Source organism: Aristolochia californica, unplaced genomic scaffold (assembly GCF_029961685.1).
Source record: "Aristolochia californica isolate CCGP_79_NKW_82.1479 unplaced genomic scaffold, dmAriCali1.0.hap1 SCAF_13, whole genome shotgun sequence".
In the NCBI taxonomy this organism is placed as follows: Eukaryota; Viridiplantae; Streptophyta; class Magnoliopsida; order Piperales; family Aristolochiaceae; genus Aristolochia; species Aristolochia californica.
The window spans coordinates 25,512,254-25,537,811 of NW_027181804.1; the positions used below are offsets into that span (position 1 = coordinate 25,512,254).

Here is a 25,558-nt window from a genome sequence, read left to right on the forward strand (position 1 = left end):
TCCCTTGAAATCTGATATTATCGATTGATACCCAATATATATGGATGATATAGGAAATCATGGTTTTGAGCTTATGCACCTTGAATTTTTTTCAATTATCTCATCTCAATTGTTTCATGTTCAAGTGATTTGAAGAGATCACTAAGAAGTGAATGTAATCCAATTTGTATTTTTTAAAGAGGAATGGTAAGTGGAGATTTTAAAGTAAAGGCTTAAAGATAATTAGCTCAATGAATAAAACTTTCAAATTTGATTGATAAATTCTCAAAATTGTGTGAGAATTTGAGGGGCTTATAATAGAGATTTCAACTTTCGGGAAAGTTTGGTTAAATAGAGGGCTCCCCCAACATTTAAAAAATCGATCATTGTGGCTAGAAAATGACTTTCTGTCATTTTGATTAAGCAAGGGAAAATAGATCTTAATTTTTTTTAAAGTATGAATTAAATCTTTTTTTAATATAATGGTTGGCGTACAATTTTGAAGACCTGTAATTAATTTGAATTTTTATGCATGTGGTTGACTCATTTGGCAATGATTAACTGCTTTTTACTCTCTATCAAGTTGTGGTGGTGGTTGTGGTTGATTGTTTTTGAGTGGTCAACTCCTTTTTTCCTGAAGTGGTCGATTGCCTTTAAAAGTGGTTGACTGTTTTTGTTTTTTTCCATTACTTTTTAAGTGTATGTGTTGACTATTTTTCATGGGATTGACTCATTTTCTTTTCTGTCTTGGAGTAGTAGACTGCTTTTTTAGATTGAAATTGGTCAACTCCTTCATAAATAGTTGACTACCTTCACTTTTTGTACTTTTTAGTAAACTTCTTTTAACTTTGGCACTTCAACACTTCTCTTACTAAGTGATCAACTCTTTATTATGTTGTTGGCTTCTTTTGTCATTTTCACTCTTTTACCCTTTTTTTGGGCTGGTCATTCTATCATTTTGGTGAACAGTTTTCAATAGAACCTCTTTCGTTCTCTTGTCCAATCATACGATTCTACTAGGTCGATCGGATGATGTATTTTCTGGCATGAGTTACTTACTATCCCTTTTCGTATGGGACGTTTGATCGGATCACAACTAATCAAATAAATATGCTACCCGAATCATTTTTGAGCTATAAGATATACTTAAGACATCTCATTAGTAGATTAAATTTTTGCTATCATTAGAATTATCTCTATGAGAATCTTGATACCAACACAAAGTCTACTCTAGTAGGGGGTGAGGGTCCTCTATTTCCAACAGTTAGAAAATGGCTAGTTGTTACTACTCAAATGGGTTAAGAACTCTTGACTAAAATCATTCTAGAGCAAAAATTTATCTAATCCTTTGTACCAAAACTTGTAAATCATTCAATAAAGCTCTAATTGTATATGTTTACACATTCTTACTCCAAACATTGGGGAGATCACAATTTTTTTTCATAGCTTCAAATCAATAAGTCCAAAACTTTGAATTGTGGTTTTTATTTTATAATTCTCTTGCATTCAAGTCATTGGTTAGCTTGTGCTATCAACACAAGTGAAGTCTTCTTTGGAGAAACACTCCTTGGGGGTTGAGGTTCTTGGTGAATCTTTTGTAATTATTGGAAGTATTTTATGCACTTTGTAGATATTTGTAATAACACTTTTGAAATCTTATGGGTTTTAGTTGATTTTCTAGAGGAAGAGTTTTGAATGGAGACTAGCCCAATTTTGATGAACCTTCATAATATTTTATTGTGTCAAAAGTGTAATTATCTATAATTCATTAACAATGACTTAAAGTTGCATAATTTTATAATTTTTAGACACTCGGTTCATCCCTATCTTGAGTGATATCTATGTCGACAAGAGGGTTTCCATTCAGGTTGTTGATATGTGTCTCCTTATAATGTGGTGGAGTCACAATTGCAAATTTTTGTTGTGGCCTTTTTAGGCTAGGAAGCCAAGAAAGTGTTGTTAGTATTGTGTTCATCCTAGGGCTTGTTTGAGATTTTGAATTTGTTTTGTTATTGATTATCAACAAAGATTTGGACAATGCGCTCCATTCCTTTACCAAAAAACTCTTTAAGGCTCTGATACCAAATTTACAGCTCTGATGCCAATTTTACACCAGTAAAATCCGTCTAATAATATCGTAGTAGAATGGGTAGTTGGTTACGTGTTGTTGTTAAACCAGTGGCAACGACTCTTTCTGCAACTGAGTCTCTTCAGACCAATAGTCTTGCAGCCTCGGGTATTCTAACTGATATAACCATTAACACATAGAGAACTTAGCTTAGGGGCACTCAAGCAAGTCTACCCACTAACACCACCAACAAATTGGTTGTGGTGTACAAAGAGAAAACAAAAGTCCCTTAGACCTCTCATTAGAGAACTTTTTTTATTTTTCCTAAAAAGTGCTCTTGTAAGTATTTGGGAGGGAAGTTGTAAAGATATTAATAGAGCCTAACAGCCTGTTATGATACCATGTCAAGTTGTAGACTAGAAAAGAAAAGATTCCAAGGAAGAAAAGGAAGAGGGAAAAAAGAGGAGATCCTGTCGCAGAAAAATATGGTAGATGTCAGGGCAAAACTTTGCCCCTGTTGCCTCCTTTTATTCACTTAAATTACTTTTATAAAGAATGATACATTGGTATCATCTCTCTTATTTACATTGTATGCGTCGTGATTATACAACATAAAACATAAAGCTTGGAAACTTAAGCCTAACACTTACAAGAGAGGGTATTCAATGATCAAACTATCCAGAAGCAAGTCCCCTGACTTGCAACTCTCAACATTGTTCATGTTTGATGCTCATTACCCGTTTCTAAGGCCTACATGAAGGAGGGGAGGGAGAGGAAGGGACACTATTTGAAGTCATGATTTGTTTGCAATGATTGTTTGTGCCTCATTTATAATCAGAGGTGGTCTGTATTTAAATTATAGATTTTTCCTTTATATATCAAGTTTATCTGCATTTGGTAGGATGTCACACATGCCACAATAACTCATGTGTAAGTGAAAATTGGTGACAAAGCCTTAATTATCCGTTTTCGTCATCAATTTCTACTCTCACTTTTAACCATTTGTAAAAGAGCGGTGCTGTTTTTTACTGTTCTAGTACTTCATTTGCTCGATATCCTTCAATCATTGAGTCAAACTTTTTATATAATTTGTATTGTATGTTGACCTAGTTTTATCTTTGAGCAGGGACATCACGACGACATTTTCGAGCTTTGTGTTTCACTCTCAAGTAGATGACACCTAAGGTTTTATCTCTATCTAATGGGCGTTTATGGTTTATTGGTTGTTGTTTTTCTAATGGTTTCTGTAAATCTCTTGGGGTCAGAAGAATGTTGCTTCATGGGGTTTGAGATTGTGTAGCCAACTTGTGGATTAGTATTCTTTGTTCATTGTTAGTTGAAGACATCAACTTTTATGATAGCAAAAGAAGATTACATTTGGTTTCTAGATTCTATTTTACAGAATCATGATCATTTATTGAGGGTTTTTGCTTTGGGTTGTTTGTTATATAAATTTAATATAAACTTGAGCACATCTACTTGATTCATTATTTTTAATTTGATATATAAAATTTTAATATTAAAATAATAAATATGTAATTACTTAATCATAATATCAAGTTATAAAACTACTAGTATATAAAAGTCCAGTCCTAAAGTAGGAAACCATATTAATTAATATTTGTCTACCATTAGAAATTATAGTTAAATACACATATAAACTTGATCAATATCATTTTTATAATCATAGGTATTAAATATTAATAAAAAACTTAGGATTAAAAGGGTTTTTTTTTTTTTTGTTGGACCTGATTACCATACTAGGGTGGCATTTTTAAAGAGGGTTATGCTAATGCCTTCAATATAAGGGACCTAATATGTAATCCCTTGAAATCGGATATTATCGATTAATACCCAATATATATGGAAGATATAGGAAATCATGGTCTTGATCTTATGCACCTTGAATTTTTTTCAATTCTCATTTCAACCATCTCATGTTCAAGTGATTTGAAGAGATCATTGAGAAGTGAATGTAATCCAATTTGTATTTTTTAAAGAGACGGTAAGTGGAGATTTTAAAGTAAAGGCTTAAAGATACTTAGCTCAATGAATAAAACTTTCAAATTTAACAGATAAATTCTCAAAAATTTGTGAGAATTTGAGGGGCTTGGAAAATACTAGAGTCAAGATTTCAACTTTCGGGAAAGTTTGGTTAAATAGAGAGCTTCCCCAACATTTAAAAAATCGATCATTGTGGCTAGAAAATGACTTTCTGTCATTTTGATTAAGTAGGGGAAAATAGAGCTTAATTTTTTTTAAAGTATGAATTAAATATTTTTTAATATAATGGTATACGGTGGTATTAGGCCGCTCAGACGATGTATTTTCTGGCATGAGTTGCTTGTTATCTCTTTTTGTATGGGACATTTGATCGGATCACAACTGATCAAATAAATATGTTACCCGAATAATTTTTGAGCTATAAGTTATACTTAAGACATCTCATTATTAAGTTAAATATTTGTTATTATTAGAATTATCTCTATGAGAATCTTGAGACCAACACAGAGTCTACTCTAGTAGGGGGTGAGGGCCCTCTAGTTCCAATAGTTAGAAAATGGCTAGTTGTTACTACTCAAATGGGTTAAGAACTCTCGACTAAAATCAATGTAGAGCAAAAAATTATCTAATCCCATGTGCCAAAACTTGTAAATGATTCAATAGAGCTCCAATTGTATATGTTTACACATTCTTACTCCAAACATTGGGGAAATCACAATTTTTTTTCATGGCTTCAAATCAGTAATTCCAATTCTGTTGTATTCAAGTCATTGGTTAGCTTGTGCTATCAACACACGTGAGGTCTTTCTTTGGTGAAATACTCCTTGGGGGTTGCATGCTACATGCTTTTATTTTTATAAAATATATTTAAAAATTATTAATATTTTTAATATATTTATCCCATATTTTATTAATAAATTCCTTGATCCCAAAAAAAGAAAAAACAGAGTGCAACCCTGCAAGGGAACCCGGTCGGCCGTCTTTATGTGATTGATTGTTAGGAACCCGAAGACGCCATTATGGGCTTTGCCTGTAATTGAAGCCCAGTAAAAAGTCCAGTCCAGAGACGATTCTGAGACTAGAAAACCCTAGACTCGTGGCCTTTATAATCCCTCCAAACCCTAGAACGCCATTTCTTCCTAAGCGTCTGGCCTCCTCATCTTACTCCCTCCGTCTTTCCAAAGCAAAATCTGACTGCAACGATGTCGTGCAGCGAGCTTGCTTGCTCCTATGCTTGTATGATCCTCTTCGACGATGGAATTTCCATCACGGTATAGTTCTCTTCCTTCTCTTTTACTCATTTGTTACTCGAACGAGAACCGAGAGATCTTTTGTGGTTTGCATTTTCTTTTGAAACTGAATATTTCGTGTTATAATCTTTTTTAGGCGGACAAGATCGCCGCCATCTGTGAGGCGGCCAATATTAAGGTGGAGGCTTACTGGTTCGGGCTCTTCGTGAAACTTGTGCAGAAGAGGGGTGTTGAGGAGCTCATCCTTAACTCTGGATCTGGTTTGTATTAGTTTATGTTGATGTGGATTGCGTTCCTTGATTATCAAAGTAACTCGTACCATTTCATTTCCAAATATTCTAATGGAATGTCCATAGGTGGGGGAGCCGCTCCTGTTACTGTGGCTGCTCCTGCTGCTGGGGGAGCTGCTGCAGCCGCCGCTCCTGCCGCAGAAGAGAAGAAGGTGGGTTGATTTGATGATTTTCTATTCTTAATTTCACTTCACTGCTTTTTGCCTTTCTGTATTGTCTAGGTTGAAGTTCGGAGATTTCATTTTCTTTTGTAGTTTTCTTATTTGTTGTTTTCAATTGCAGGAGGAACCAAAAGAAGAGAGCGACGAAGATATGGGTTTCAGTTTGTTCGATTAGAGCTCTTCCTTCCATCACCGTCTTTATTGAATTAGGTTTCTACACTAGTTTTCGGCAATTTTTTTTCCTTTTGTGGGGTGCAAGCTTAGAATGTTTCTGTTTTTTACACTTCGAATGAATAGAAAGTAGTAATTTTGTCTGGACTGCATTCGGCATATTTGTATTTCGATGGCTGAAACATTTCGTTAATATCTAGAGTCCTGTTCTTATTTCTTGTTCCTTGTATACGAGGGGCTAGGACTGCTAATATGGCTTCGATTTGGTGCTAATGTTCATCTTTGTTGCTTATATTTATGTGCTATTTTCCACTAAGAAAATCAATATTAATTTATTCTGTTAGAAACACTTTAAGTTTATATCTGCATTCTCGTTTTTTCTCTCATTTTCTTTTATGGGTGAGAGGTTGATTTCGATGCATAAGATTGGGATGTAAGTTCTCTTTGATTTCTAACCCTAAACTCTACTGTCTTCTAGATCAAGTTTAAGCTACACTAGGGTACCAAATTTGCTTAAGATTTTCTACTAGAGACGTTGATTACATAGATTTCATTTACTAGAGACCTTTCTTGGCTAGATCAAAGCTCCAAGTTAGTTCTACAATGCTCTTGGCATGACCTGTGTGAACAATTAAATTAGTTCAAACAACTTTTGCTATCTTTTGTGCCAATTTAGATTGAAGACCCAAACTTGTTTGATCAACTCTTCCACTTATTGCTTCTAACATGAACATATTTCACATTACCTTGTTGTTCTTCTCCTCCAATGCATAATTTCAAGGTCTTCCTAGTTTACAAAAGGAGTTCCAAGGAGTTTTTGAAAGCTCCTTTATAGTGCCTTGGTGGTCTATTTTTAATTTCATTCCTATGCCCATCTTGCTCTCAAATTACTACTATTCTGGCATTCTTTGACTACTTGCTTTAGGACTTTAAGGCAGTATCCTAAAGCTGGCTCTTATTGCATTGTTGTGTTATTCTTGACTTAGGACACCAAGTATTTAAAGTACTTCTGGTTATTGCACATACATGTTGTAGTTAGTGCTCTTTTAAACACTTGTGTGGTTGATATGGCTATCTACACAGTGAAATGAAAATAGTTTGTAAAAAGGAGTTACTATTGTGTGATTAATTGGTTGATTAATAGCATAGAAGAATTTATCGTAATATATTACATTAACAAACGCTGTAGAATTCGGAATTTAGCATATATGGTTTCGTATTAGATTATTGATCATTCGATTAAGAAAATATTACTTTCGTAATTATATGTATCAGGTATAAATTCTTGACAAAACTACATTAGTGCATGTAAAATTGGCTTCACCCAGACAATCTAATTAAGTAACATAATTTGTGCATGAATAATTGAAAATAAATAAAAAGCCAACATAATGAAACTCTTGTAAGACTCTTGCTGTGAGAGTCATGTAAGTCTTCGTCTGTCTCTTCATTCAAGTTTGGAGTTTATATCTTCAATCTTGGTTTATTTTCGTTGATGTTAAATCTTTGTTCTCTCTTTCTAGTTTTTTTCCCCTTAAAAAATGAATATAGAGAAGTCACCGGAACAAAACACAATATAATAAAAGAAAATCATAGTTTGGAATAGAATCCGTCAATTTTGAAGGGGAAAAAATGTTGTAGTTTACATTCGATCACCGTAAATTCACTTTCCCTCGTTCAACTTCTCCTCGTTTCTCTTCCTGCCGGCACTTCGCGGCGACTTCCTCAGCCTTCGCGTCTCTCTTCCTGACGGTATCTTTCGGTTGAACCATCGTTTCTCTCTTCCTGACGTCGTCACTCTCACATCTGTCTTCTCTCAACCTCTTCCGAGCACCAGAAGATTAGCAGTCCACTTTCTGGTGTCCCCCTATATCAGGGCGAGCCCTCAGCCTTCGTTTCTCTCTTCCTGACGGCGTCTCTCTATCATCTCTCGTCTCCTCTCATTTCTGTTTTTTTATTTTTTTTTTATTTGTGTTCTGGTTTTGTATTTCTTTTATTTTCTCACTATTTCCTGTTTTGAAAGAGATCGGGACTGGGAGAAGGGAAGGTCACTCATCTCGTTCACTTCAGACATCTAGGGAGTGAAGGACTGCTGGAACAGTTCCGCGTATTGTCAAAATTCGGTAGTTATTTGTAAGGAAACTTGTTTATTTCCTTCAGGTGAGAAGGGCAGATGAATTCAGGAATTGAGCGTCAGTTTTTTCAGAAACGATTTAATTTCCCTGAAAAACAGCGTGCTCTTGATATGCTGAAATGGTTAACAACAGAGGTCTTTGTGCCATTGCCCAGGCAGAGTCCCTTCGTTACAAGCTATTTGAAGTGCTTGCTTTTCGGAGGTATGCATAAATTCTAAGATATCTATGTTATTTTGCTTCATCTGGTCCATGCCATTCTGATTCTATTGGACAAGCTGTTATATTACTGTCTTTACATTCTGTATAGATTGCCCTTGTTTCTGCAACATTAGTACTTGTTATGTTGGTTTGTGTCTGCCATTCGCTTTGTTATTATTTGCTGTGAGTTTTAGGTGAGGGATTCAATGGTTTTCTTATTTCAGTTTAAGAGCATTTACTTATTTAAAATGAGAGTGGAGTCATGTTTGTGCCCTCTGTGTTAGAAGCCTTTTTAGCTCAATCTTTGCATAGCATAAAATTTTATCCCTGTGGATGATTTAGGACTAATTTGTCATGGAGGACCAGTATATGTGTTTCTAGAGGGTGGATAGACAGATTCTTTTTGTCAATGTGGCATCCATATTACTAGTTTAAAGCTTGAAATTCAGAAAACGTCCAGGATTTTTTTTTCCTGCCATTTATTCCATTTGTTTTATCTTATGCTGACTCTCTGATTACCTTTAGAGATTTGGAATTCAACTAACAGACCTCAAAATGTAGAAGGCTGCTGTGTAGTTAATCGCACATGAGCTACCAGAACTCAAGGTGTTTATCGATTCTATAAGTTGAACTTTGATTCCTTATTTATGATTTTTCTTTAGATTTTTTTTTTTTTTTTGGTCATACTTTGTGGCATGTTTGGTTATTGAAGTGTTATAGGAATGTTGTTACCATGCGGTGAGAGATTATGGATGTAATCCACCACATGGCTTTTAAATAAAAATTTTAAGTAGTGCATTGAAGTTATTTTTGTTTGAGTTATCAACATTTCAAAAAAAAATATTATTTATGTATTATATGATAATAAATGAGTATGAAGTTTTAACAATTTCAGTTATTGTTTTCATACTTTATGGAAGTTTTAGTTTTGTTGTGCAAAATGTTAGAACCTATGCATCTGATGAGGATGGTGACCATGGAGACCATGATGTTGGTTTGTTGTGCATAACACTGTAGAGAGTAGTAATACCCCACTGGATAGTATTGCAATTAGTCATACTGGTACAAGTATGAGAAGAAAGTTAACATTGAAGCTGTGGGAGGACTCTGAGAGGGTTATACATACTGACAAAAGAGTGACTGCAGTCTGTAAATTTTGTAGTGCAGAGATTTTAGCTGTATCTTGTAAAGGCATCACTCATTTGAATTACCACATAAATAAGTGTCCATTATTGAGAAAACACAAAAGGGTAATGCACCTCAAATTGGTCAGATGCTCCTTAATATGAGTGATAAAACAAGGATAAGATTGCATACTTGACTAATTTGATTAAGAAACTACTCACTAGTGTCTTGCTAAAGTGATTGTTGAACATGAGTACCTGTTCTCTATTCCTGAGCATATTGGGTTTAGAGAGTGTTCTGGTAGCTTTAATCGTCAGCTCAAGATGGTTTCAAGGAACAGTATAAAGACTACATGTATAAAAATGTATGGTTGTGTGCGGGAGAAAATGTACAAAGCTCTAGAAGTCCTTTCATCGAGGTTGAGTGTTACTTGTGGTTTATGGACCTCTGGACAAACTAAGGGGTACATGTCACTGACAGTCCACTACATTCATGATACTTGGAAATTGCAAAAGAAGCTTGTTGGTTTTGTACATCTCCCTTGTCTGGCACATAAGATTGTCTATTTATGAGGCTACAATAGATAGATTACTTAAGTGAAACATTGAGAGTTAATTGTCTTTTAGGATTCACTTGTTTATGACTATCATCAAATCAGCTTATGACTGTTGTTCTAGTAGTCTTGGGTCTGGCGGGTACTTGTGATTCTAATGAAGCAAAAACAAAGGCATTTTTAGCAGGAGTTAACCTGTTTTCTGAGCATTGTGATGTCTTCTAATTATTGAAAATGACTCGACTAATGTAATTGGTTGGTGAGGAAGGGTCTTCCTCCTCCATGGAGGTTTGGTTACTTGTATGACAAAATATCTGGTGTTATCTCTACTTGGAAAGTCAGTTGGAAGTATGTGCTTAATCAGCCAACCCCCTCTTTGATCAATTAGAAAAGGAAGGGGTGTCTAGGCAGCTCCTTGCCTATAATTACAGGGGCTTACAGTTGTGCCATATGTTGCATCGTATGATTTTACTTTAGCTTGCACCTTATCTACTCAAGCAATAAAAGCTTATGAAATTGATAAAACACCCAAAAAATGGCATGAGAGTGGTACCTAACTAGTAGAGGAGGAGAAATGTTGTGTTTTAAGGGCAAAGTTGGTATTTTTTTGCCAAACTCTGCAAGAGGCGCCAGCCTAGGGGCGGATCTGGAATTCCATCAAAGGTCAAGTGGCTGGTCAGTGGTGAAAGCCATCTTTGGTTTCCCTATTCTTGTCATATTCTCTAAGATAGGGTCTTAATTAAATTAGCAATCTCCTTTAATCATGTAATCTTGATTTTCTTTTGATGTAATTGAAAATTCTAATTGAAGTAGGAGTTTCCTAATAGATGTAAAAGAAAAAGTATAAACAGAGGTGGCTGGTCTGGAGCAAATCAGCTAAGAAGTCGAGCATTATTCTAAACTTCTGCTCACTTTCTCTCCCTCTCCCTCTCCCTCTCTAGGCTTGTCCCCACAAGCTTTTCTCCTTCCCTTTTTTCCTTCTCAAACTTCCTCTCTTTCTCACACGAGCCACTACCAATTTCCTTCCATGAAATTATCACCACTTTCTACTCCATTCCTTCTCTTCCTCTTAGACTTCCAATTCCAGCCATCTTAACCATAACCTTTCATCTTTTTTTTTTTTACATGCACTTGAAGAAGATAGGTCCCTACCAAGGGGATTCTATGACACATTAGTGCAGCTCATGACATAGTGTGCTAATGACTGTTTATCATCACTATGTTCATTCTACTATTTCAAGCCTTGTCCAGGATTGAGGAGTCGATTTTCTGTTACCTCTCAAAAGTAAAAGCAGATGTCAAAAGATAATTAAAAAAGTGGATAACTTGTGCAACACCTTGTCTAAATTTTGGAAATTCAAAGCTTGCATGGATGCAACCATTTCTAAACAGTAAAGGTTCTGTTTGGTAAAAACAGAGATCTAATACATAACATCTAACTTAAAGATTCACTTACAATATAAAATTTTTTATAAGAGCCTAACCAGAACATATCACTTGCAGATCATGTTCTCTGAGAAGAGAAGTTTCAGATAGAAATTATCAGAACAAAATATCAACATCACAAGCACTTGTACATAGAACTGAAGTTCATCTTGAGATTCATAGAAACCTAGCAATGTAGATGAGCGGCTTTTGGAAGAAAAACTTCCTGCACCTTCTGTAATAATGCAATCCTTATTATTTGTAGAATATTTCTAAATAATTGTATTTTATTTAAAAGTCTTTCTTTAATCTATGTCTTGTTTAAGTATTGATTTACTTGGTCTTTCATTTTTATTTACCTCAGTTTTCACATGCCAATTCCTATTGGAGGCCGGATGCGGTCTACCTGTTCCTTTCTTAATTCTTTCTAATCCACATGACAGCCATTAATTATGAAGTTGACAACTATTATGAAATCAGTAAATATCTGAGACACCATCCTCCATTAGCCCTTCACACATGGAACCCACCCATCTCTTATAGTTTTTTTAAATAAAAGGTTTATACTATAATTGACATCAAACTAGAAGTTGGATTGGTTTCGTGCCAAGAAATCTCCAATAAGTTTATCATTTTGGAGGGAGATAATCTAATGTTTTTTTTTTTAAATTCATACAGGGGTATTTTGGTCATTTTACCTCACTCATAGGGATATCTATTATTCTGACTTATATTTAGTGAGTTATAGAGATTTGAGTCATGAAGGGCATTTTTGTAACTTGTAATGTTTTTCACTTTAGAGCGTCTCCTCAACACACTCTGTTCTTTACCCCTCTTCTCTCGATTTTCTTTTTTCTTCTTATTTGCAGTTTTCTACCTTTTTACATGATATCAGTCCAATAAGACCTTGCTGTGAAGTTTTCCAGGCATTCTTTTACGTTCTTCTTGAAGTTGATACTTTCTAGGGAAGGGGAATTTCTAAATTTTGTGTTGATTGATGGTAATGGTTAGATTTTTTTCCCTTTCTTGTTGTGTCATATCCCTAGGGTTGGTGGCTTGTGTTGCTAATTAAGCAACTATGGGTGTGTTGCTAATTTTGAAGTCGTAATTCTTATGCGTGTGGGGTCTTTGTTATGGTCCCGGGTTAAGTACTTGGTTTTTTGCTACTTACCAGGCCCTTTTTTTGGGTAGTATTGGCTAGGTGTTTAACATTTGGTATCAGAGCCACTACTTACATTGCGAGTTCGAATCCCGGAGGGGGCGACCTAGCGGTGTCGCTAGAGTGGGCCGTCGTAGACGTCGGCTCGTAACGGAGGAGCTTGTTGAGTGTTTGATCGTAAGAGCATGAGGACAAATTCTTTCTCCAATGGGTGTGTGATGTTATGGTCCTAGAGTAAGTACTTGGTTTTCCACTACCTACCAGGCCAATCTTTTGGGTAGTATTGGTTAGGTGCTTAACAGTCTTGCACTTGGTGCTAATTGTATTGATCAAATTTGGTTGATTCTAGTAAAGTATTTACACCTACTAGAGAGTTTCGAAAATTAGAAGATAAAGATACTATATTCCCGACTTCAAAAAATTACCGTTGTTGATCCAAGGAACACTAAATACCTTGACGATGATCCTCCTATTCCTCTTATTGATGATATGGAGCTAGAAGATAGCTAGGTAATGACACAATTACTCAATACCATGTAGTCAAAATTTCGAAGTCAAGTTTTGAATTGTGAAACTACGAAGGAAATTTGGACATATCTCGAGACTATATATGCACAAGAAGTAATTTGTTCATAAATTGCATGCCAAGTTATTTAGTCTGAAAAGTGGTGATAAAATACTTACTAACTATTATAATGAGCTCTAGAGTATCTTAATCAGTATTTACCATCCTTTTACCACTAATGAGAAAGCGCTTCAAATGCAGCATGGGAAAATTCATGGAGCAAAGTTCTTGGATGGTCTAGAATTGGAGTTCGATGCTATTTGGGCTCAACTGCTTGCATTTGATGCTTTGCCATCCCCTCCCAAAGGCCTTTAACATGGTAATGCATGCAGAAACAACTATGACACCGTAAGGTAGCAAAGATACTAAATTGGTAGAGGCTACTACTCTCAATTTTCAACATAACAGAACCAGTTAGAGACTACTCATGGATGTGGATAGGGCAACAAAGTCAAAGACCGAGATAACTTAGGTAGACGTAGAAATTATGATGACACTAAAGGTGACAAAATATGTATACATTGTGAGCACACCAATTATTTTTCTATTAAGTGGTGGAATAAAGTTGATAAATTGGGTATCGTGATTGGTGCCTAGATGAACTTCAACAGTTAGCCCAACAAATGGCACAATCGACTTCTTCATCTACATCCATAATTTTCCCCAAATTTCAGAAGGTAACCCAAAACCTTAATTTATTATTATTAATTTACTGTTGTATTTGATTTAATCTTAATTTTTGTGTGCGGTATTTGTATTTATTGTTTAGTTTATGCATAATTTAGAGATATAGGGTTAGGGTTTATGGTATTTAGCATTCATTTTCGTCTTTATGGTTTAAGGTTTAGGGTATTTAGAGTTAGGGTTAAGGTAGGGTATAATTTCGGGTTTTGGGTATTTAGAGTATAGTTAAGTTAGGGTTTAGGGTATTTAGGGTTAGAGTTTTTTTTTATAAAAAAAGTGTGGTCAAGGTAGGGTTAATAGAAGTTAGGGTTTAGGGCTTTAGAGTTTGGGGTTATAGGGTTTAGGGTTTGGGCTTTTAGGGTGTTTAATGTAAAAAGTTTATGGTTTAGGTTATGGAATTAGGGTTAGGGTTTAGGGGCTAATGGAGTTAGGGTCAGGGTTTAGTGTTCAGGGGCTAATGGAGGGTGGGTTTAGGGTTTAGGGTAGGTTGAGTCCAGTTCAAACTAGGTTGAGTCGCCCACACGAGTGTCCATTAGCCAACGTAACCCGACCCCCATCACTGACGAGGTATGGTTCATAGTGACTGCGAAGTCATATGGGGCTCTACCAGGGGTGTTCGGTGAATTTGGATTTGATGAGTGTGTTTTTGCATTATTCTAGTTATCTGCAATGGAATTAGTTTGATTAATTTGTAAATATTATAGAATATTGTTGAACCCTAAACCTTAAGTTCTTATTTGTGTTTCTATGTGTCCCTATTTACTATGACGCGTAAAAGTTGTTTGATAAAAAAATTCCATGAGGACTATTTCGGATTTAGATTATAAGTTGGAAGAAGATAGCAAACTCCTCGATCATATGACATTTGAACCTTTTAGGATTATAGCAAAATGTTCGATCTCTTGGTTGAGCAGGTCAATATAGGGAACAAGTTGCCCAATAGGGTTTGGAAGCTTGAGGTGTATATGGATTGTGTCAATAGGTTCAATGAAGATGCAGTTAATAAAAAAACTGTTGAGCAGCTCAAGAATCGAACAAGATCATGGAAGAAAACTTACCAAACAGTAACCAGATGTTTCAACACTAGTGGGTTCGGTTGGGATGCAACCACATAGCGAGTTACTGTATGTTTTCTGTATGGCAAGACTACATTAAAGTCAGTAAATCATACTGAACTGCAAAACATTTTGTATGTTTTTTGCATTACTAGAACTTTGTATCAGCAGGTCTAAATGATGTTTCTTTCTTGTAGGAGTATAAAGATGTTGAGAAGTATAGACACGAAGGGTGCTTGTTTTACGACAAATTGGCTTTGGTGGTGGGAAACTCAATAGCCATAAGGACAGTAAGTCAAACTAGCGTAGACATGTGCAATGATGTCCAATGTGAGTTAGAAAATTCACCCTTGGACATAGTCGACGATGTCGATTTAGGTAGTGATACTCCATCACCATTTTTTAGCGGGAATGAGTCGGCACCTAATTAGTCCCGAAGTGGTAACCCGTTGACTTCAACTCGTCGTAGAAAGATATCCGAAATGTCCACTGATGACACTTTCATATTCTTTGATGCAATGAAGGAAATCATCGCAGTATTTAGTGATGCTATCAAACCTAAATATGGTAAATTCGAAGATAATTGGTTTGAAGCCTTCAAGAAAATCTCTGACCTACCGATATAGTTGAAGTTTTGCACTCCTGATGGTTGGATACGAAAATTAAGAGGGACATATTTACAAAGCTGATAGTGGAAGAGCGGCTCCAATGGCTTAAATATTGTTCTTATGAAATGTAACAATGAGTTTTAAGTACATTATCTACTTTGGGACGAGTGTTTTGAATTTTAATGATATTTTTTAATTATGACATTGTAAGACTTATCATTGATAGATTATGAATATCATTATGGTTAAGATTTGGGCTTTCATGATTGTTGGGTTCTTATTGTGTGGATGAATATTATGGATGAGTATGGACGTGGACAATTGAATAAATATAGTTGTGTATGGTTATGATTGAAGGTAGTAATGTGGGAATGTGGATGAAAATTGATGTGTGATTGAATATAGTTGTGTAGATGTGTGATTGAAAATAGGTTATGATTGAAGATAGGGGTATGTTTGTGTTTATGACTTTTATGAAGAAACATGAATTATTTTTATAGTCGTCATTGTGCTTATGGTGATTGTATTTGCAGGTTTCCATGGATATTACGACAGACAAAGAAATGATTGTAAGTATGTTAGCATTCATGTGTATTTTTTACGCCATGGGAAGATACTATCTCAGTAATTCATATGCACCACGTTCTTGTGGGATTGGTGGTCCGATTTATTAGCAAAAGGCATTAGAGAAATCACCTGTTAAATTTCGAAAAGTTTACAAGATGAATCAAATTGTGTTTCACAAATTGGCAGAGATACTTAATAGTAGAAGATTTTTATTAAACGGCCTTCAAAACACATTCACTCGAAGGTTAAAACAATTCAATATTTTATCCGTATTTTAAGGTAACATTACTTACCCTCTAATGAACAATTTTAGATTAATATAATGAGTTGCTCTGTATTAATTGAAATGGTATAATTAGGATTGTATTGGGGTTATTGATGAAACTCATATCAAAGTGAACATCCCATTTGAAGAATAACAAAGGTTCTGGAACAAAAAGGGTTCTTTCTTAAAATGTGATGGCAACATATACATTTAACATGCAATTCATTTATATACTTGCTGGATGGGAGGGATCAACAACTGATTCCCGAGTACTGAATAACGCATTGACTCATGAAGATAAGACTCCTTGTACCTGAAGATAAATGATATTTTTTTATTCAGTATCTTTTTATTTATTATTATCTTCAATTATTTTAGGTAGAATATATTTTGTATTGTAGGTAAATATATTATCTAGTCAATGCTGGTTATGCAAATCTGCTATGATTTTTGGCTCCATATCGAGGAACTCGTTATCATCTGCAAGAATTTGGAGACAACCTTCCTAGAATTGATAAAGAGTTATTCAACCGAAGGCACTCATATTTGAGGAGTACTATTAAACGAACTTTTGGTGCTTTAAAAACTCGATTTCAAATGTTGAAAGGTGCTCCTCCGTTTTCTTATAAGATCCAAATAAATATTGTAATAGCTTGTTGCATATTACATAATTATATATATAGAGAGGATGTTTGAATCGGAAGATGATGATTCAGGTGATGAGCATGGTGTAAGAGGTGATGAGGTCCGATTAACAAGTGTAAATGAGTATGAAGATAGCGATGATAGCGATGGTCTTGTGGATGAAGATAGCCTATCAACAAACATGTGGAGGTTGCGTGCAATAGAATCTACAAGAGCCGCACAATTTCGAGATGTCATAGCGACTAGCATATGGAATGATCATTGATGGTTGTATCTTATTGTTTTTTAACATGTATTTTGTTGTTCATATATACTAAACTAGTCAGTTGATGATTTTAATATTAAATGCACGAACTCATTGTTATATTCCAAGCCATAAACTTTTGCTTTTATGCTGAAAATTGTGGACTATTACGAGTAACTCGATTCATTTTCAAGTATGTTTTTTAAGTTTTAATTATAGAATATATATATATATATATATATATATATATTTATTTATTATTTATTATATGTTATTTATAATCTATAATGGTAAATAAAATATTGTTAAAGAGAGCATTTGATCAAATATTTTGGTTTAATTATTCCATTTTTATAATTAGTTAATCTAATCATTTAAAATTTTTTTAAAAAATATTATTAATTAATAGTACGTAAAAATCCATCTTCTGTTATTAGTAAAATAAGTGTTTTTATTTATTCAGTATATTTAGTTTGTAAATATTGTATTAAATTAGTATTTTTAATGTTAAAATATATTTTATGTTATTAATAAATTTATTTATTTATTATATTTGCTTCTATTATTTTTATTTTATTTTTTATAATTTATTACATTCACACGTAATTATTATATTGTTTTATAATAAACTTTAATCATTAACTAATATAATATATTAATTCTTTAATTAGTATATTAATATATTAATTCTTTAATTAGTATATTAATATATTTTAATACTACATTAAATCACTTATTAGTAAAGTAATCATGTTTATTTTGGTTAATTATATGTTTAAACATATCTTCTATTTAAGTATCATATTTTTCATTTTAGGGCACAAAACCCTAAACCCTAAGAGTTGAAATTGAAGTCTAACTTTAACTTGACTAACTCCTAAGTAAAATAAAAACGGGAATTTTACCAAAATACAGGTTTAAAAAAATTTATTTATGAAAACAACGACGAATTCAACTTATTTGCAAAAATACCAAACTTTGACTAGTCCATTGTAGACAGTCAAAGTCGACACATAAGTTTTGACTGCTTACGTGTTGCCACATTATCAACGTAACGTGAGTAGATTAAAACATCAGATACCACGTCATTATTTTGACACATCAGCTGCCACGTAAACTGCCACGCAATTATATATTACTGTCTTTTGCCCTGTCATCTTGGGCCACGTAAGCGCTCGCCATGGCAGTCCTCAATTTTTCGTTCTTATCTCTTCCTCGATCTTTCTCCTCGCCTCTCGTCTCGGCCCTCTCTTCGTCTCAGCCTCATTTCTCGTTCTTCTTCTCCGTTCCCCTCTGTTCATCGTCTCGCTGCCCCCTGTCTTAATACCCTATCATTTCACTTTCTCTCCGCCCCTTCTCTCAAAATCGCCCCTTATTTTGGTAAAAAGCCCTTCTTTTCTTTTGTTTCTGGAAACAATAGTGAACAAAGAGGACGTGTAGTAATGAATTTTTGGGTCTAATGCACGGGAGTCCATTGATTTACTCTACTGATTTTTCTGTTTAATCTGTTTCAATTGCTTCCAACTTGATTAATCACGGTTCCACAGCCTAATAGTCTGGAGTATTGGGATCCTTCGACCGAACGTTGCTGTTGTTGGGAAACTTTCCTCCCGAAGAACTCTCTGTTTCCGTGTTCAGAAGTCGTAAAGAAGATGACACTGTTGGAAATTTTGATTTTCCTAACTTAGGAAACGGACTTAATTACCCCTGCTTCAGCGCACCCGTGTCAAGCCACCGAGCCAACCTTCCCAGTCGACCGAGTCCACCAACCAGACTTATTCAACTCAGACCAACTCGGTCCGGGTCAACCTGACTCAGGCCACTTAATTTCTTCCTCAATAAATGTGCTCCGTAATAAAATGAAGGATCAAATTTTCTAAGTTCCAATTCAATTTTTTTTTTTTTGTGTGTTTGTTCTTGTTTTCAGGGATAAGAAATATTTTGCTTGATTACTCTTAATTTTTTCTACTTATAAATATTTTAAATTTGTAAATATTATTATTTTGTAAATAAGGTGATAAAAAGTATACAAATAAATTGTATTTTAAAACTCTAAAATAATTTTTTTGTATATATTTTTTTAATTTATAAATATTTTAAGACTTAAGAGTAAGATTTTTTCTATTTATAAATATTTTAAATTTCTAATTATTTTAAAACTAAGTAGTTTACTTATTTTATTTTATTTTTTAAAATATAAAATAATAAAAAGTGTGACGATAATTTTTTTAATTAATAAATATTTTAATTGATATTAAATGGTGTTAAATAAGTATAAGTTATTTTTTAATTGTTTATTAAAAAATTTAATAATTTTTATTTTAGATATATGGTAATAAAAAATGTATTTTATTTTTTAATTTTTTAAAATTTATTCAAAATTTTATCATATAATGACGTGGCAGATGATGTGTCAATAATAATGAAGTGGCAGCCTCTACAGTATCGACGGGGCAACTCATAAGTAGTCGAAGCTTATGTGTCACCTTTGACTGTCCACTTATACAGTGGACCGGTCAAAGTTTGGTAGTTTTGCAAATAAATTATTTCTGGTATTTTGGTAAAATTTCCAATAAAAACTGATAAGAAATGAACATCTTCACCCCCTTTTGCAGTCTTGCCTCGCATATCTGTGTATATTATCTACATATTGGCGCAGAAACGGGAGCGACACACCACCATATCACTCCTTACAGCTGCTGCACATTATTGCTTCTTCTGTGTTTTTGTGATTTCAATCAGCAATCGAATCCCCGCCGGGCTTCACCCGAGTTGAATCCATGGCTTTTCACGTCGAAGCAACTGTTCGGCACACAGGAAGGTCGCCGTCGACGTAAGGAGGGGTGCGAAGGATGGGATTTCTCTCGAAGAAATTGACAGGTTTGAGGTGAAAGCTGGACTGGACGGTGGGCATGATGGGGAAGTCCTCTTGGCAAGGGAGGTGATGGAAGCCCAACGTATACCACACAACTATGTCTTCGTTGTCGATCTCTCGATCCCTTCATTAAGTCAGAAGATGCATCATCAATAACTGCAGATCATAGAAAACCCAGAACCAGAAACAGATTCTAGCTACCTTTCCGACCAAACGGCCAGAGTGTCTTCTCCGTGGCTCTGATAAGTTAAAAGACCGCCTGCCCATTGCTCGCTCCGGTTGTAACGAGTCACCCATATCTGATGACATTAATGGCGAGATAAGAGGTTTGTTCGTCGGAAAGGAATCGTAACCTGACTTAATTCGTTCAACTGCTGTCGTTTACGAAAAGAATGTGATAGCTGACGAAGGTAATCTTTTCTGGTTCGACAGTACCAGTCATGTCCGCCGAATTAATGTTTTAGATAGAGATGCGTGTCGCTCCGGCTAAACCGATTAGCCGATTTGACATTAATCACAGTTTTTCTCATCAGTGACAAATTAGGAAAAGTTAATTTGGTTGAAAGAGCAAACCTGATTGTTAGTGAAGGCGCTTCGGACTTGAGGGGGATCGGCGGGATCCAGCAGACTGGCGGCGGTGCCACCGGGAACGATTTTGTAACCAGAAGGGTTACCCACATGCGACCTCCGCGAGGGGTTGACGACATGAAATTCGGAAGGATCGTAAAGCTTCAGCCTGATTTGGGCCTCTTTTTCCGTCTTCACCACTCGTTTATTGGCTCTTATGATGCTCCTCCTCATGGATCCCGGCGGAGTCTCCTCCCTCTCCAGGTGGACTTTCACGAACGAGTTCTCCGGCGCGTCGACGTCCATGTCCAACCGGAAAGTGAGGTAGTGATCGTGAATCACTCCGATCACGTTCTCCGCAACTAACGTGCCGAACAAATCTTCGTCTTCAGCTACTTGATCCACTCTCTCGTATCCCGTTCCTTTGACCAGCAACATCCCGCTGAGACCCACCTGTCGAATCCATCAAAACCCAGAAAGAGAACTGTATAAGAATAAACACTTACGAAAAACAATTGACGTGAAGAGAAGCCGGTGAAGACGACCTTGATGTGGATCAAACCATCCATCTGGAACTCCCAGTCGACGATGTAATCATAGTTCCCGACAGATGCCGCCATGCGTACCACCAACGTCACCTTCGGTCTTGCTTCACGAATCTGTACACAGGAAAAGCTTCGAATATTCAGTAAGATACACCCAGAAGCAAGAAAAGCTTCGAATATTCAGTAAGATACACCCATATTCAGTAAGATACACCCAGAAGCAAGAAAAGCTTCGAATATTCAGTAAGATACACCCAGAAGCAAGAAAAGCTTCGAATATTCAGTAAGATGTGCTATGTCTCCTTAGATTTCCTTGGTCATCGCAAGAACAGGCCAATTCCTTCCGTTTTTTTTTTAAAAAAAAAAAAGAAAAAAAAAAAAAAAGAAAAATCTTGTAGAGAGATGGTGAACGTTGACAAAATCGTAACAGGGCTCCACCCCTAAATGGCGATTGATGACCTCTATGAGGATCTCCTTATCTCATAATTCTCCTCACCGCCATGAAAACAGCCTTTTACAGCTGGTTGAGAGTAACGTTGCCCACGCTCAATTAAGTTGTGATTGATCTTTCTGAGCGGAATCCATTCGTACCCATGTGAACGATTCCTATCAGCCAGAGCATTCTTGACTCCTGTACTTTAAGAGCTAGGGTTTTACCATTTTTTCATTTTGGAGGGGATGAAGGGGTTGTGAAAGTGATCCATTTTTTTCTCATACGAAAATCTAACTCTTCTCTTACTTAATTTGGTATTTTCTATCTAGCTTCTATGTTTAGTTATTTGCATAAAAAAAAAAATGATCTAGGAATCAATAGTAGAAAAGAGAAATCTTAAAAAATAAAGCCATATATTGCAAGTCGGTTTTTTTCGAGGAAAAAAAGGAAAGAAAAGAAAATTTTGAAGATATTCTTGTATGTTCAACAATTTAATAGAGACATCGAACTAATTCGTATACTTCTATGGTGGAATTGCTTCGAATCTAGTTCTGTATAAAGTGACATGTGGTTACAATTAATTTCGATGTGCTTTGATAGAATGAATTGGAATAGGAAGTACATGAATGCAACTAGAAATGTCACCTCATGAAAGTATATAGCGGAAATGAAGAAATTAATGAAAATATCTTAAGGAAGATTTTCTTCCCATTTTTTCACTTAATTCCTTAGGGGCATGTTTAAAAACCATAAAAAAAAAGATAGAAAATCTTTTTTTGGGTATTTGATAGCACAAATTTTCCAAGAGAAACATATTTTCTCTCTTAGGGTTTGTTTGGAATCTCTAGAAAATAAAATAAAATGAGAATTTAACCATTATTATTCCTAAAAATATTTAATAAAAATGAGATAATTATTAAATTCTCATTTTATTTTATTTTATTTTCCATGGGGTTCCAAACAGACTCTTAGTTAACGGATTTTCTGTCAAAAAAACATGAAATTTTGGAAAGAAAGAGAAAGAAGAGAAACTATATTTTTTTTTCCCATTTTTCTCTCTTATTTGTTTTGGGTATTCAAAAAAAAAAAAACTTTATTTTAAAATACCTTCTCCCTAGAACTCTTCTCAGCATGGCGCCAGCTGACATCGCCGGCATAACGCTCGAAGATGCAGACCATATTAGATTGGACGAACGGCGTACCGTCTGCCGCCGCAAAGATACCATCCATGTAGTAGGCGTGGCGAGGGCAATCGTTGAGCGGGTTCAATGGCGTCGCACACAAACCGAACCCATACTCGCCGGCGTCCAAGTACGCCTTGAAGTACCATGATTCCGTCGGGTCCATGTATGGCACGAACAACTCCGATAAGAACCCTTTGTACATGACGCTTCGAAGCTCCCCGGTGATCTCATCTCGCACCATAGCGCGGGAAACGATCACTCCAGCTCGAGCATCAGTCTTCAGGTGGAATTCCCAGTTGGCCCATTTCACCCGATGACCTTCCTCTACGATGAAACTCCGCCCCTTGGGCTGTTCCATTGAGATCGGATTCACCGGTAGCATCTCCGGCGACGACGAAGTCTTTGTTTGAGCAGCGTATCGATAGTCTGTATTCTGCGCTTTCGGTATCGGAATACCGACCCCATGGTCCGTCAGCTCAACCACCTTCTTGGCGTCGATGTCGACGACAGCGGTGATTCCCTCGATGGGTCTCATGTAATAATTGCCAGTGTCCTCCCTGGAGAAGCACTGGACCTTGACAAGTCTCCGACCCTCCTCATACCTTCCGTACCAACCGGCGGGAAGTGGGACGCACTCCACTTGGGACGGAAGGACTCCCCTCGCCAACACGGTCCGGTTGAACTGAGGATCGGCAAATGGCATCGACAAAGCGACTTCCAGGTCTTGGGAGGTCAACATCGGATAACCGGAGGAGGAGCTAACCTCGTGCCGGATCACCCTGGACTCTCCGAGGTCAACCCAGAGTAAATGAGATCGTCCCTCGGAGAAGGCGATAACAAACGCTCGCCGAGGGAGGAGTGGCTCCCCTGCCTTCCATTCGAGGACATCAGATTTTTCAGGCTCGTCAAGATCCAAGGAATGTACTGAAGAAATACTGGAGGAGTTGAAGAGTTCGTGAGAGAACAGAACCGAACGCACTCTCAGGATCTCCTGAAAGGTAAGTGGGTCAAGAGGATGGTGAGGAACAACCATAAGGTGATTCCGACGAGATGAATCAACGTCGGAGAAGACTCGTCCGGAGGTGGCTTGGATCCTGTTCTTGGAGGTACACCAAGGAGAGTAATGAGAGCAATCCAAGAGATTAGAAGGATCAGAATTCAATAAAGGGTAGAAGAAGAAGACGAGTATTCCTCCCCCGGAAAGAAAGAGCTGCAAACATAGCCTCCACGTACTTTCCATATTTCCTCAATTATCCATGGAATGAAAACCCTAAACCTCTTAACCATCTCCTCTTCAACCACAAATATATAGAGAAATCCTAAGAACGAGAACCTTAAACCCTAAATCCTAAACCCCTAAACTAACCATTTATAAAGATAATCGATTCACAAACTTAATTTTAAAAATATCCAACTCTACTGTATTGATCGCCCCCACATAGTGCCATGTCACTATCCGCAAGTGTATGCGCCATGGAATCTGACACATCATTAATTGCCACATTAGCGTTCAAACACGCGCACACACGCCCAAGGTGCGGCCTACTTGGATTTTAATACGGCAATTAATGATATGTTAGATATTTTTAAAATTAAGTTTGAGAGTTAGTTATTTTTATAAATATTTAAAATAATAATAAATAATTTAATAAAATTTTATTTAATTGAATAAAAAAGAATGAACTGATCCACACATGCGTCAAAGTCAAGAAAGTAATTAATCCTACCTGAGAAAATCAAGAGGAGGAAAGATGTCCACGGTCGTCATAAGAAATTACGGCGCCAACTGTGACTGAAGGCTGACATCATCCAACAGTTTGGCCAATAATTTTGCTTGATAGATTCCTTCGGAGATACCAAGACGGCACTGAAAAGATTTATCAAATGACGCTTGAGCTTGATTTTGAGAGTTTCGTTTTATACGGACAAGGGGGAAACCGCCATGACAGCTCCCTGGAGCTGGGAGTGTCGTCGCCGGTGACGACAAAATGGAATCTTTCAGTTTTGATTGTTACCGAAATAGAGAAATTTCAGAAGAAGAAGCAATCGCTGGATTTATTCGAGGGAATCAAGAAGGTAGCTTATTTGTCTCCATCGTCTCCGACGGAAAGGGCCGGCGCTGTCGCTGCCATGAAATAGTAGCGAAAAGGAGTGGAGAGGAAAAGAAAACAGATAGAAATTCGAAAGAAAATCTTAATTATTAAAAAATTAAATATTACTATTTATTTTCCACATATATCCAAAAATAAGAAATTACTTTTTTCTTCCATTTTGTCTCTCATTTTTATGGGCATCCAAACAAGAGAAATGTAACCTCTTTCCTTTTTGTTTTTTTTTTCTCCGCTCTTTGTATTCCGAACACGACCTTAAAGTACAACTTAGTAAGACATCTTCTATAGGAAAAGAGTTACAGAGATCAATGCAGACTGATCAGGCATATATGCCTTATATTTTAAAAATTAGCCTAAAGTCTTGAAGAGGAATTTGCTTTTCTTTAATGGAAGGCTTGTCAGTAATGTTGGCTTCTTTGGAAGTTGCCATCCCATGAATTCTTACATGGAGGTAGTAGGAAGTTAGTAAAATAAATAGATATGAAAATTTGATCACTAAAATTTATAACCTTGATCGATGGTCAGAATCATCAATTTTGATTAACAATCTAGATCGAAGGAACTCAACCACCAGTTGACCGATGGTCAAATTCAAAGCTTCCAATAATCAAAGTGTGGAAGGATGGTCAAAATCAAAATTTTAGTCAAAATTTGAGATTGTAGTCTAAACAAAAAATCAAAATGAGGCAAAT

At 35.9% G+C, this 25,558-nt stretch overlaps 3 protein-coding genes across 7 annotated transcripts; 2 read left to right on the plus strand and 1 right to left on the minus strand.

Moving 5' to 3' along the window:
* The first annotated feature begins 5,176 nt into the window (after positions 1–5,176).
* LOC137948016 (large ribosomal subunit protein P1-like) lies at positions 5,177–6,215 on the plus strand. The gene is made up of 4 exons (XM_068793918.1): positions 5,177–5,322; positions 5,438–5,561; positions 5,658–5,743; positions 5,874–6,215. Exons 1-4 carry the CDS (start codon positions 5,254–5,256, stop codon positions 5,925–5,927), a joined length of 333 nt encoding a protein of 110 aa, XP_068650019.1. The 5' UTR covers positions 5,177–5,253; the 3' UTR covers positions 5,928–6,215.
* Positions 6,216–7,462: 1,247 nt separating this feature from the next.
* LOC137948900 (uncharacterized) lies at positions 7,463–17,253 on the plus strand. Of its 5 annotated transcripts, XR_011111668.1 has the most exons (5): positions 7,464–8,259; positions 8,782–8,862; positions 15,964–15,999; positions 16,664–16,869; positions 16,979–17,253. XR_011111668.1 is itself a non-coding variant. In XM_068795112.1 (4 exons), the coding sequence occupies exons 2-4, from the start codon at positions 8,169–8,171 to the stop codon at positions 17,170–17,172; spliced, it is 321 nt and encodes a 106-aa protein (XP_068651213.1). In that variant the 5' UTR covers positions 7,463–8,083; positions 8,157–8,168; the 3' UTR covers positions 17,173–17,253. The 5 variants fall into 5 exon arrangements, 3 of the variants coding, with proteins under 3 accessions (XP_068651213.1, XP_068651212.1, XP_068651211.1); XM_068795112.1 differs by lacking the exons at positions 8,782–8,862; positions 16,664–16,869 and having other exon boundaries at positions 7,463–8,083; positions 8,157–8,259; XM_068795111.1 differs by lacking the exons at positions 8,782–8,862; positions 16,664–16,869 and having other exon boundaries at positions 16,979–17,032; positions 17,066–17,253.
* A 2,421-nt stretch (positions 17,254–19,674) lies between these two features.
* Positions 19,675–24,019, minus strand: LOC137948295 (amine oxidase [copper-containing] gamma 2-like). Its single transcript, XM_068794333.1, has 5 exons — positions 22,679–24,019; positions 21,139–21,252; positions 20,600–21,046; positions 20,228–20,325; positions 19,675–20,150 (listed from the first exon to the last, which is right to left on the minus strand). The coding sequence occupies exons 1-5, from the start codon at positions 23,993–23,995 to the stop codon at positions 19,940–19,942; spliced, it is 2,187 nt and encodes a 728-aa protein (XP_068650434.1). The 5' UTR covers positions 23,996–24,019; the 3' UTR covers positions 19,675–19,939.
* Positions 24,020–25,558: the final 1,539 nt, after the last annotated feature.